At 33.5% G+C, this 12211-nt stretch overlaps 1 protein-coding gene across 1 annotated transcript in view; it reads right to left on the bottom strand.

Annotated features, from left to right (window-relative positions):
• Positions 1 to 12211, bottom strand: part of LOC117104850 (guanine nucleotide exchange factor for Rab-3A-like) — a gene marked incomplete in the record, with an annotated part of 63885 nt that overhangs the window by 11988 nt on the left and 39686 nt on the right. Inside the window, 3 exon segments of the mRNA XM_033245697.1 lie at positions 405 to 491; positions 3332 to 3461; positions 4060 to 4225. Coding sequence (XP_033101588.1) covers positions 405 to 491; positions 3332 to 3461; positions 4060 to 4157 — 315 coding nt within the window.

The raw sequence follows: 12211 nt of genomic DNA on the forward strand, positions 1-12211 counted from the left end.
TCTAACCGTAACAATTATGATCCAAACATCAAGATCCGACAACAACAAATATTATAGTTCCTAACATTTTTGTTTTTAATACATTTTTCATTTTTTCATTGCACTTTTTAAAAAGGTATTTTCAATGCTCTGTGTTTTTAATATTAACTCCAAAACTGTCTGTGTGATATTTGTTGTTTCAATATGAAAGAATCATCTGAAATAAATTTAACTGTTGAGAACAATGTCTAAGAATATTTCAGTATGGAAAAACAATGGAGAACAGTTTCAAGCCTTAGCCCTATTCCCTCTCATAATTATATGGATTCACAGCTGTATAATAGTTTACCTGCAGATTCATTCTATATTCTCTAATGGAAAAAAAATTTACATAATTATTCCAAATGATACGTGCAGAAACATACCACAAATAGACTGGCTGTGAGCTCTTCAATTTCATGGTCCATCTTTTCACGAATGGCATTAACCTCATCATCTTTCAATTGCAATGCCTGCAAGAATAATATTAAATACTCATTGACTTTTGTTTCCATTCTCAATGGTATTGTGTAACTCATCTTACCATACAGCAGTTGAAAGCAATAATAAGCTACAGTGTGTGTGTGTGTGTCAAGGCACAGAGGGTGCCAAACAAAAATTATTCAACTGTAATGAAACATGAACAAATGTACAGTATCTATTTAATAAATCACTGCTTCTGGGTTCTTCCCTGAAACCCTAGGGCGAACGTTTGTGTTCTTGTGACAACTGTCAGTGAGTTTACATGCAATACAATAGAGGTATGATTGGGCAGATGTGGGCGTGAACTCACATTTTGGCTGCCTGAATGAACTCTATTGGATGTTATCCCTATCGGGACGTGAATGTGCATCCCTAGTGGTATGGTGTTAAGTCTAAACAACATGATTCTGAATAAACCATTGTTTACAACTGCCACAGAATTAGCTTTGTAAGATACTACAAGGTAGGTCTTTCACAATGAACACATTGTTAAAATACCAAAGAAGGAAGGACCTACTATGTATAAATATACCACCTTCTCCCTACAGATTGGGTTGAAAATGTCATCCCAAACCCAAAATTTTAAAAGCTTCTACAAAGAGCTCTTGTCTATGGATTGACAGATTTTTAAAAAAATATAGGAATTGGAATTTGCAGAGGAATAGATAACATTCAAGCACCAACTTCAAACACAATCACTTGTACTGTTTATATATTTGGCTCGGAATACAATCACCTTTCTTATGTACAATAAGAGATTAGAACAGTATGGTATATGGTATATTTTAGAGTTCAATTTTACTCAAAACAATTATAGCATTGAAGATGAAAGTAGAAAAGAAGCTAGGATTTCAACCCAGGAAACCTTGGTAACATGTAGCGAACTGTACCAGAATTGGTAAGATTTTTTTTGCAAAAGTGTAAACAGGGAGTTGTTAATAACAACTCCCTGGTGTAAACATTACTAGCTACTAGATAATTGAATACTCCCCAAAGAAATGAGTTTAGGGTGTCATAGGCATTCTTCTGATGATCAGGTTAATGATTTGAAGTGCCCGATGCCTTTGGAAATATGTGACACATAAGATGAACAATAAGGCAAGCATTATTCTGATTACAATATTCATTAAATTAAATTTATAATTAAATACATAGTTCTTTAATATAAATTAGACATTAGCAGAAATTAATAATTGAAAGTTACATGAGTTGAATTTGTGATTTTATTTTTTATTTATAAGATTCCACAATAGAGATGAGAATATTATTGAATAAATTAAAAAGAGAAAACAGATCGATTGGACATTAAAATCAATTTCGGGTTTGGCACAGAGCCAGGTATAGCTAATACAACCTTGTAGCTTGCCTTGATATGAAATTTTCATATGGTCTAATCATTAATATGTAGCGGAGTCCCACGAGAGCGATTATTCTCTGCACCGTATTCACAAGTTTCTGCATGCATGGCGAAGATACTACCCAGAATTACAAAGGCTGAATATCACCTATAAGTATCATCTACATTTAACTGAAAAATTCATTGGAAATGAAGACTGGATTCTAGTTTTGTTATTAAATTGATAAGCTGACGATAAAATGTAAGCTACAAGAGAGGCCATTATATAAATATTATAGCACTAAGCTTAAGCACTATATAATCAAAAATACAATGGGTTATATTAAAAAAAAGCTTTGGTCACCCAGAGTATTGCGATTTAGAAAGCAGGAAATCAGGGGATAGTGTTTGTAATCACTTCCTTCCAGGATCTGCATCAAAGGAAATCATACCGGAACTGTATAAACAATTTGTGTCTGTTCTACGGTGATAAAAACTATACTACACACTTTTTGTAATGGTTGTGAAGTACTTGGATACCTATCACAACATTGTGTTTACATTCTAAAGAGTACTTTGTTGATGGTATCGCAAGACCATGTGACATCCCTTAGTAGGCCTACTAAGCAACATTACCCAAGCGGTTAATACAAATGAGTGCTTCCCAAGCTAAGCAACAGTATGCACAGCAATGGCTTTTTGCAACTGCCATATCTCAATTTTATGACATAGTATCTTTATTAGAGCCATGTAAACTTTTACTAGTCAAATATACATTGGACTAATGTGGTGTTATTATTGAGGTTTATAGACACAAGTTGTAAAAGCTAAGGAAACTATGACTTAAACTGCATTCATATCGGATACCAAAAACAAAATTCTGACCGTGTTTCCAAAGCACTGAACGCCAGCGTCCCTATTCTTACACAGATTCAGATTTCTGATCTAAAAAATTTGGATTCGGTGTGAATGTACCTTTAGCTGTTGTGGCACTCAGCTATATGAGCCACTTGGTGCTAGTTGCTTAGTAACAAAGCGTTGTCATGTTGTACCGTGATTCCTGGTACTATTGTTTAACTACCATGATGTAGTACTATATAATACAAGCTACATTAAGAAATTAGATCTATTCTAAAAATAGCAAATTATGCATAATTAAACTAATTCAATACTTTGGAATAGGCTTCAATGACGCCAATTTTAGCACTAGTTTCTCCAGTGACTATTAATGAGGCTAAAGTAATTTCATGCATGAGTTTTTATATCTTGCCAACATGAAAGTAGATATAATATAGAACAAGTGATTTATATCAGAAATACATAAGTTTATGAGACATTATTTATTTAACCCAGGTTATATCAAAAGGTTGAATAGAATTTGGCAAGTAAATCTATAAATGTATCAAAACATTATAATGAAAATATTATTAAATGAACTTTACACATTATGAATATTCATAATTTATTACCTAGATTTTGGTGGAAATTCTTTACCTGTTGTGCTTTGTGGAGTTCCTCCTTTACACGCTCGAAAGTGCGAGTCTTAGCTTCGAGCACAGATGCGGTGCTGCCTAACCGGTTTCGAAACTTGTCCTCCTTCTCGTAGGCCTCGTAAAATTGGTCACTAAAGTAATGTTTAATACAATGCAAAATTATTTAAACTTTATTCATAATGTATAATGTAGATCTTGAAAATGTCAATGGTGCATATTAACAGACTAAATTAAGTGTGTCTTTCCTTATAAGCTCCTATGTGTATATTAATTGCAATTAATACTATACACTGTGTATGTTAAGTTAATATAATTTTATTGCTCAATTGACCTTTTCACTAAAGCACCACATCTTGGATATTGTTGCACAATATCCAAGATGTTATTAATGTTGTTTGACAATGTGTGCGGCTTCACAGTGTCAAAAACGTATGGAAACTTGCTTGTTTGTAGGATAAATCACACATTCTGATTGTCAGTTAAGATTGACACTAAAAAAAGTCCATTCTATTAGGTCAACAATGGCAATCTAAAGTTGTTAGAGCCCTTGTGCTCATGTGAGGCTAAGCTACTAAAGTACACATCCTTGGGAAGGCTTAGGTAATTTCTTAATACATGGGACAGCAATTGGTATATAGCACTGTTGCAATAAAATGTAAATATATTTATAAAGAGAAGAAGAATTTGTTGAGTTGAACCTCTAGTAATGATATATTTTTATAGTTCTACCTTTCAGTTTCTTCATGTTCTTCAAGGATTTGTTCTTCATTGTTGTTTTTGGAAAATGAGTCTGACAACTGGAGGACAACTGGTGAAGAGTCTACCATGGTAACAAATTTGATGTTGACAACTGGAAAGGTTACCAATTAAATGCAAAGCCTACTGCTTCATTCACCTGTAAAACAAAATAAATATTAAATTTAAATGTTTAAAAATCATTATTCTAGGAACAATAAGTATAATAACTACATTCCAACCAAGACCGCCACAAATGTCCCAAAGATGGTCTTGAATTTGAGGTAAAGCTATATTTTTGTACTTGTGTGAAACATTAAAAGGCCTACAACAATAGATTAAATTCATGACCCCAATAACGAGGCTAACATGGTTCTAATGTATTTTTCATATCATAACAACGTTGGAAACCTAGTTTGCCTTCCAGTTCACACATGAGTATTATTCTACTCCACCATTCTATTCTGCCTGTCTGTACTGCAGTACTTCATCACATTATTGTAACCTTCAATTGTTATTTTATCTAACTCACATAAATGAAACTTTAAAGAATATCAGCAGTGGGGATTCCCCTAGTTTTTATGTCAAATATGAAGTGCAATGTGGAGTGACATGCAATTTCTTTTATATATCATAATAAAAAGTCCAGATTAAGCAGTTTCAGTTACCCCTAATAAAAAACTCCCATTAAAAGCAGGCATATATATTTTCATGACATACTGTACTATACTCTTCTAAGGTTTACATTCTGCTAAGTTTGAAGTTGGCCCATGAAGACCCAAACACTTTCCAGGATATTTTATGATTCCATAATATGGGTTGTAATTTTTCTTCATGAACAACAAATTTGTTTTAACCACTGGTTACTGCTTCCTTTATAGGGCCAGGGTACCATATTATACTATTATCACTCTCCACTCTTGAGTATGCACTTTATTGTTAGACAACACTAGAGGCAATCTGAGCAGCATTAAAAATTATTCATCAACAGCATTTATGACACTGAAAAGAAGCAGACTCATGGCTTAGCAGTTGAAGACAGCAATTAGTAGGTGCTTCTTTCAGATTATTGACTTAATGTTTGTATTTACAGTATACTGAATAGCACGTACTTACAAATTTGCTGTTTCTCTAGTCAAAGCCAACGACATACATTATTAGTTTACCTATCTTCTTATAGCTTATTGCCTCCCGCTTGTAATTCTAAGGATTGACCATACTCATATTATATTTGTGAATAATCAGTGGATCTTTTTGGTTACATGTTATTTCATGTTATCTTCTGTTTTAATTTAAACATTGCTTTGAATGCACATTCTTTTAGGAAGTGTAAATTTCTAATCGATTATTTCTATCTAATCTATAGTCCTCCACTTATGAATGACATATTTGTTAGTTTCATTTCATTGTTGAAATGCCAGTGATACTTCTTGTTATCAATAATATGTGCAAAGACATTAAGTAATAGCTGTATTAGGCACTCTTTAAACCTTCATATTATTATTATTATTATTATTATTATTATTATTATTATTAATATATTATTACTACTAGTCAACAAGGTAAACAAAAGACATTACTATCCTGTAGGTTATCATTCATATACTCCCGAGTGTCGAAAAACAACAAAATGCCTTGTGAATACGAGATTCAAACCCTTGTTAAGGGCTGAGAACTCAAAACATAATAATTAATAATAATAAAAATAATAATAATAATAATAACAATAAATAATAATAATTATAGAAATAGTAATAATAATAATAATAATAATAATAATATGTAGGTTTTTATATAGTGCTCTATACAACTAAGTCTCAGAGCACTTTTCCACATTATTACACCAGTCATTGGAACGACTAAGGGAAAATTCCATAGTTTGCTGCATGAAATATATCAGCGCATTTTGCACTCAAACCTCCTTAGGTACCCACTTATACTCCTGGGTGAAGAGAAGCAATGCAGATAAAGTGCCTTGCTCAAGGACACAGGCAAAATTACATAGCGAGGGATTAAAACCCTGACCTCGAGGTTGAGAAGCTAAACCATTCCCGCTGCGCCTAACCACTTCTACAGAACATAACCACTATGTTAAATACTCATCATACAGTACTACATCAGCCAACCACTTTTACAATACATTAGGAAAACCTTAGGAATCTGAATGTATCAGAGATCCAATTTCAACTTGAATACCGTAATCGTGGACAGTTTTACTCAATATGTAATAAAAACAATTCTTAATACTTAAAAGAATATTTTGACATGACAATGCAATCCAAAAAAAACCACTTTTTTTTTGCCTGGTAAATAGCGATGTTCAACAATTTATAACCAAGTCTCTAAGGGGATAACTCTTCACATTCCCTCTTAGGTAAATCAATCGACTAATTGCAATTTCATACTTAAAAGTTGAACAAACAAAACTAAAGTTAAATAAACACATTATACAATTGTGAAAACAATGTTAACCCTAATATAAACACATAAAATGATAATTAGTAAACAAGAAGCCACATAAACTTACGCTGACAAAAACTTGAATATCCCACAGTAACAAAAAATGTTTTATTGTCCACCCACAGAGCAATAGTCCAACACAGCTGCCGTGGACTAAAGGAAGTGAACAATTCCTATGATTGTGGTACAAGTTGTAGGACTACACGCCTACCGTACTCATACTCGTTTCAGTTCCTGGCAGTGAAATCAAGGTCAAATGATGAGGTCAATCGGATGAGAGGATCAAACTTGCCTACCATTCTACATTCAACAGTTGGCAGAATCGTTACAAGTTTTCAATAAATTAACTTATCAAATATACAACATACCTTAAAATTTAACCTGGGAGATTCCGTGCTTATCAGTTGTAACTATGCTCTGAGTGTCACCCGTGGCCTATCTATGGTTATATCAGTATTTTTTAACACTTTAAGCTATTACATCTAAAAATGTTGGTGCCTTCTAGTTTCAAAATTGCATTTTCAGCTAGCATTGTAAAATGCCATTAGTGGCAGGTATTGATTTTTCTACGATGCTTAATACTTTCTGAAAACTTTATGGTCACATCATTCAATACAACTTACACTTAATACATTGGTAACTACCAGTTGAGAATAAATTAATTTTAATATTTAAATTGTGATATTTTGAAATAATTAACTTTCTTATGTCTTCTGGGCATGATAGTTTCAGCGCCAATTTAAGGATTTAAAAAAAAAAAGACAACATTTGATATAATCAAAGCGAACTTACCAACACAAATTTATTGTAGAATGTCCAAACTATGTTACCTTTATATAAGTACCCTACAGTACAACACGTTTTCACTATTGACCTTGCCCGGGCATCAAGGGTCAACTACTCATGGTCAGTCAACTATTCTAATGGTCAAGGAATTTAAAAATCAGCTTATTGGCGTTTAGTGTAGTCCAGCTGTACCATTATCTATAGTATCACTCCGCATCTCCACAATTGTACTAGATGTCCATGATAAAGGCTGTAATTCCAACAGAAGCATATTTACCTCCTCAAACAATAACAGTTCTTGTTGTCTTTCAATGATGCAATCAACAAAAATACTTAACAACCTTCCAGTAGGTCACACTCACTGAAATCTACTGTTTCAATCCTGGTAAGAATAAGAGATTTGGCTATGAACAGGGGTGGCTACTGGACATCTGCAGACATCAAAATGTCCCACAAGGTTGCACAAAACAGTCGAAAATTTATATTTCAAGTCCGACAACCTCAAGTTATGCCTGAAAACGGAGGTTAATTTGTCAGACACGGAATATGGTAATTGTCAACCTGACCCCCACTGGCACCACCACTAGTACCAAATTATCAATTATTATAATGAACATTAAAGGGGAGAAGGAGATAGTATCTTCAAATATTTTGTAACCTATTACTGTATAAATAAACACCAGAGTCAAACCCAACTTTTTTATACATTCTTTTAGTACAAATCCTCACTAAAATTGCCTACACTACCCAAAGGCCAGGCAGAAACTAAGTGCATTAAACTTGCCCTAGATTATACCACAACTGCCTGCTTATACATACTCCATGGACAAGTGGGATATATTCTTATATATTGCATATTGTGCATTTGTTGATAGATGCATACAAAATAATCAGGCTACATACAGTATTCTATTTAACAAAGAGATTTAAAGGATAAAGTGGTATTGAATTTTGTTTATGGCTGAACATCCTGTATATACAGTACTAAGGTTTGTCCCAGAGATAAATAGAGTAATCCCTAATCCTAATTAATCTATTTTATCTATAATGGTAATGGTTTGCAATTTATATTATATACATAATATATAGGCTTTAATGCAATATAACTAAAACTAAAAGAAAATAACAAGTCTATATCTAATAATAAAACATTAAAATTAACAAACTATTACAAAGAAACTTACCAGTGAAACATTTATTTCAAATTTCAGACCACCACCAAGCAGTATAAATTCTATTATTATTTCTAAATTTCATCATTGAAATGGTTAAAAATCACCCACTAAGGATTGTCCCTGGAATTGAAATACAGTAATCAAAAGGCAATTTTCAATAGTGCATGCTTAATTTTCTAAAAAATATTTGTGAAAGTCAGCTGAGAATGAGTACTGTTTCAAATGATACCATGGGCTTTTGCCTGAAAAAGACCATGGTGTGCTTATACCCGAGAAACAAAGGTAGTAGGATATAGAGTCATGTTAGACTAGGCATGCCTACAGTAAATATGGATAACTTAGTATAATCTAGAATACAAAAGATAAATTTTAAACCCATGACTAATATACTGTACTTATGACAGATTAAAGCTTTGAAAAGAAAACTTCTTTCGAGATGAAATGTCAAATCATCTTGGAAAACTTGTATTGTCAGGTAAAATATATGCCACATTGGGCCTACGAAACATTTATTACTGTGGTTAAGTACTGTATTTGGTAATAGAGTACAGTATTATCAGCCTAACAATTCTTCACATTTTGTTTACTAAACTTTAAACAAATTCATAATAGCATACAATCTCTATACAACTAAATTTTCACAGAATCCAGGATACAGTAATTTTTAAAACATCTGTTTTAAGCTATTTCAATGCTACCTCCTAGCTTGTATTTTTGAAAAACAAATATATTTTTCATATTTCTAATTGTTACATGCAGTACTCAAACAGAAAAAAAAAAACTTAATGTTAAAAATCATTTGGTTATTTTAGTTCAATTATAGTTTTCTGTCTCTTGCACTTGTTTTGTTTGTTTTTATTCCATTCAATTTTTTTTATGTGTCTACTAGAATACTATATTTTTGTGAACCACATAACTCAAATTAACTCTAACTTATCTACTTAAACTGCTGCAATGTTCTTTCAAACAAAGTATGAATGTAAACAAAAATGTCCTTCGTTCTTTTGGTGTTTTAGTAAATACTTTCCCTTAAGCCCCTCCTCCCTGAATTCAGAAATCTCACAAGCAAATACAAAGTCTTTATTTGTAGTCTTCGACTAGGTACTTGTATTAAGGTCTCGTAACAATGCATTTCACTAGACTGTACAATGCCGAAAGTTCAACTCAACCTGGTATATGTCTAAACCTGTGAAACATTAATGGAACTACTTTATTTATTTATATCAGGTTTAGTAATCCAATATATGATTTATGTCAAATGTAAATCATGGTAATATACGTATGAATATTCAATACAAGAAGTAAATGTAAAAAGCAACTGCGACAATTGCATTCGAGGAATTGCTATTTTCAGTGCACAGTTCACTCATCCCTCTACTTGCCAAATCTCATGCATTTTAAATGTTTTTTTAATGCATGTGCGTCATAATATTCATATACATCTGTGATTATTAATTTCAAGTTACGGCATCATTAGACACAGGCTGCCTTCTCTTTGGTATCAATTTTAGTTAAATTATGCCACAAAATTGAGGAAGAGAAGGCAAAAAATACAATTCCACAAGATCTATGAATATGATTATAACTGTAGATCAAAATTAGATAAGGTACTGTTTATCAGGTCTATAACCAGGGTTCCTGAAAAAGAGGTAACTTATAGGATCCAGGGAAAAAGCTCGGGTGGAGGAGGGGGGTCAGAGTTTGATGCCACTGAGAGCTGAATACAGTAACTGTAGCAAGTAAACCTGAGGGGTTTCTCTCAAAAAGGAGGTTCGGCCGACCCATCAAAACTGTCTGATTACAAGCATACATACCAACATGAGCAAATTATGTAACTAACTCCAATAGAGCGCTTGCAAATTGTTCACTAATGGCAGACCCAGGGGGACACCTGCTAGTTCTCTAATCTCATAATATGCAACAATATCACTAGCTGCTGTCAGTACTGCATTCCATTTATTTCTCATTATCATATTAAAGATAATTGCAAGTTCAATGCATCACTAAATGTCAAAATATATTTATTCAAGAACTGTATAAATTTGGGATTATGTTTTCTCCAATAACGCAATGGGAAAGCTAAACCACTACTGAGTTAAGGTCAAAATAAGGTAATTCTGGTTGAAAGAAGGAACTTATATTAAAACTAGAAATTGCAAATTGCAAGTGAAGTGCTGCGAAGTACAACTGCATATAAATGTTCTTCGAACAAAATTATTTATGCGAGTCAAGTGAAAATAATGAATAATAAAAATATAACAAATAATATGAGACACGACCCATTGTCTATATTAGAACACTTCTCATTAGGTAACAAAGTCGTAATTTTTCATTTTTGTCAGAAAGTGTCTATAGTGGTGAATTATGGTTTAGGTTTTTTTTAATAAAGTTTCAAAAATTTCTATGTAGATGGAAAATGTAGTTGATTACCAAAGGTTACAATTTTTATTTTGAAGACTGCATGGTCTAGGAAGTGTACATTTTTTTATGGGGCAAGTTTCTAAGGGCAGGTTTTCTATGGGCGAGTTGACTGCCAAAGAGTGTTGCCAAAGTGCGAGCCAGCGTGTTATTTGATCACAAGTGCGAGACATCGCAAGTGTGAGCCAGCGAGCCATAGATACGCGACAATAGATACGAGACGTTACTCGAGTTGTGCGAGGTATCGGCTGAGATTTGTTAGCTGAGATTTGTGACAATGTTAGCTATCAAGGAGCGACGTTGTTTTTCATTGAGACCTTCATCCCTTCAAGGCTAGGCCTATACCATCCTAGCTAGTTTAGGCATAGAGTAGGATAAGGCTTGTGCGACATGCGGACGTTGGTACGTGTTGGTTAGTCTACAAACGTCGCCTAAAGTAATTGATTTTTGCCGGCAGAACGAAAGAAGGAAACTCCGCTTTTCAGTCGTCTTAGGCCCATGATTTTTGACAAACAATGACCTTTCAGAGGTCAAACTGCTGTCAAGAATATGAATTGGCTGCTTCGCAACAATAAAATGAAATAAACAATCATTTGATAAACATTTGCAACAATCATCATTAATGATTAGAACAGACAATATTGGTAATTTATTATAGGTTTATATTTAATAATTAACTGCAGGTAGTAGATTTTTAAATTTCTCAACAGAGTAGGACTCAAATGGACAGTATATCACTTCAGGCCCGTAGCCAGGGGGATTTTTATGGTTCAGGCGAACCCCCCTTTTCTAGCGAACCCCCCTGTTTTCTAGCGAACCCCCTCAAATTTTTGAATGGGTCCCACTTGGACGGAATGTCGTTTTTAACTTACCCAGCATTAAATCAAAATTTAGCACCTAATTCATTTAGTCCCGTTTTTAAATTGTAGCCTGCGATACAAGCCTACATTCATAGAATATCTCAGCTTCAGAAGTTTGAAGATTTAAATTGAACGCAACTCCAGCAAACCATGACTTTACGATGGCACACATAAGTATGGCAAACATCGATAAAAACCCAGCTGCTGTCTCAACTTTCACTGGCCTTTGGCTGAAAATTTGTAAGAAATTTACCAACCGGTAACGAAACCGGTCGCCGTCTAGCTAGAGTAAATGGTGCCACCAAACGAAGCAAAAGTTTTGCGACTTAATCCACCAAATGCAGATAAAGTTTTGCGACTTAATCACCTGATTGTGGATTGTGTGGTTAGTAAATTCCATAGCCATACTGTCCATAGCGCACACTAAACTATGTGCTGATGGAGCAT

Source organism: Anneissia japonica, unplaced genomic scaffold, assembly GCF_011630105.1.
Source record: "Anneissia japonica isolate Jap-2015-1 unplaced genomic scaffold, ASM1163010v1 scaffold287834_len5846547_cov211, whole genome shotgun sequence".
Lineage (NCBI taxonomy): Eukaryota > Metazoa > Echinodermata > Crinoidea > Comatulida > Comatulidae > Anneissia > Anneissia japonica.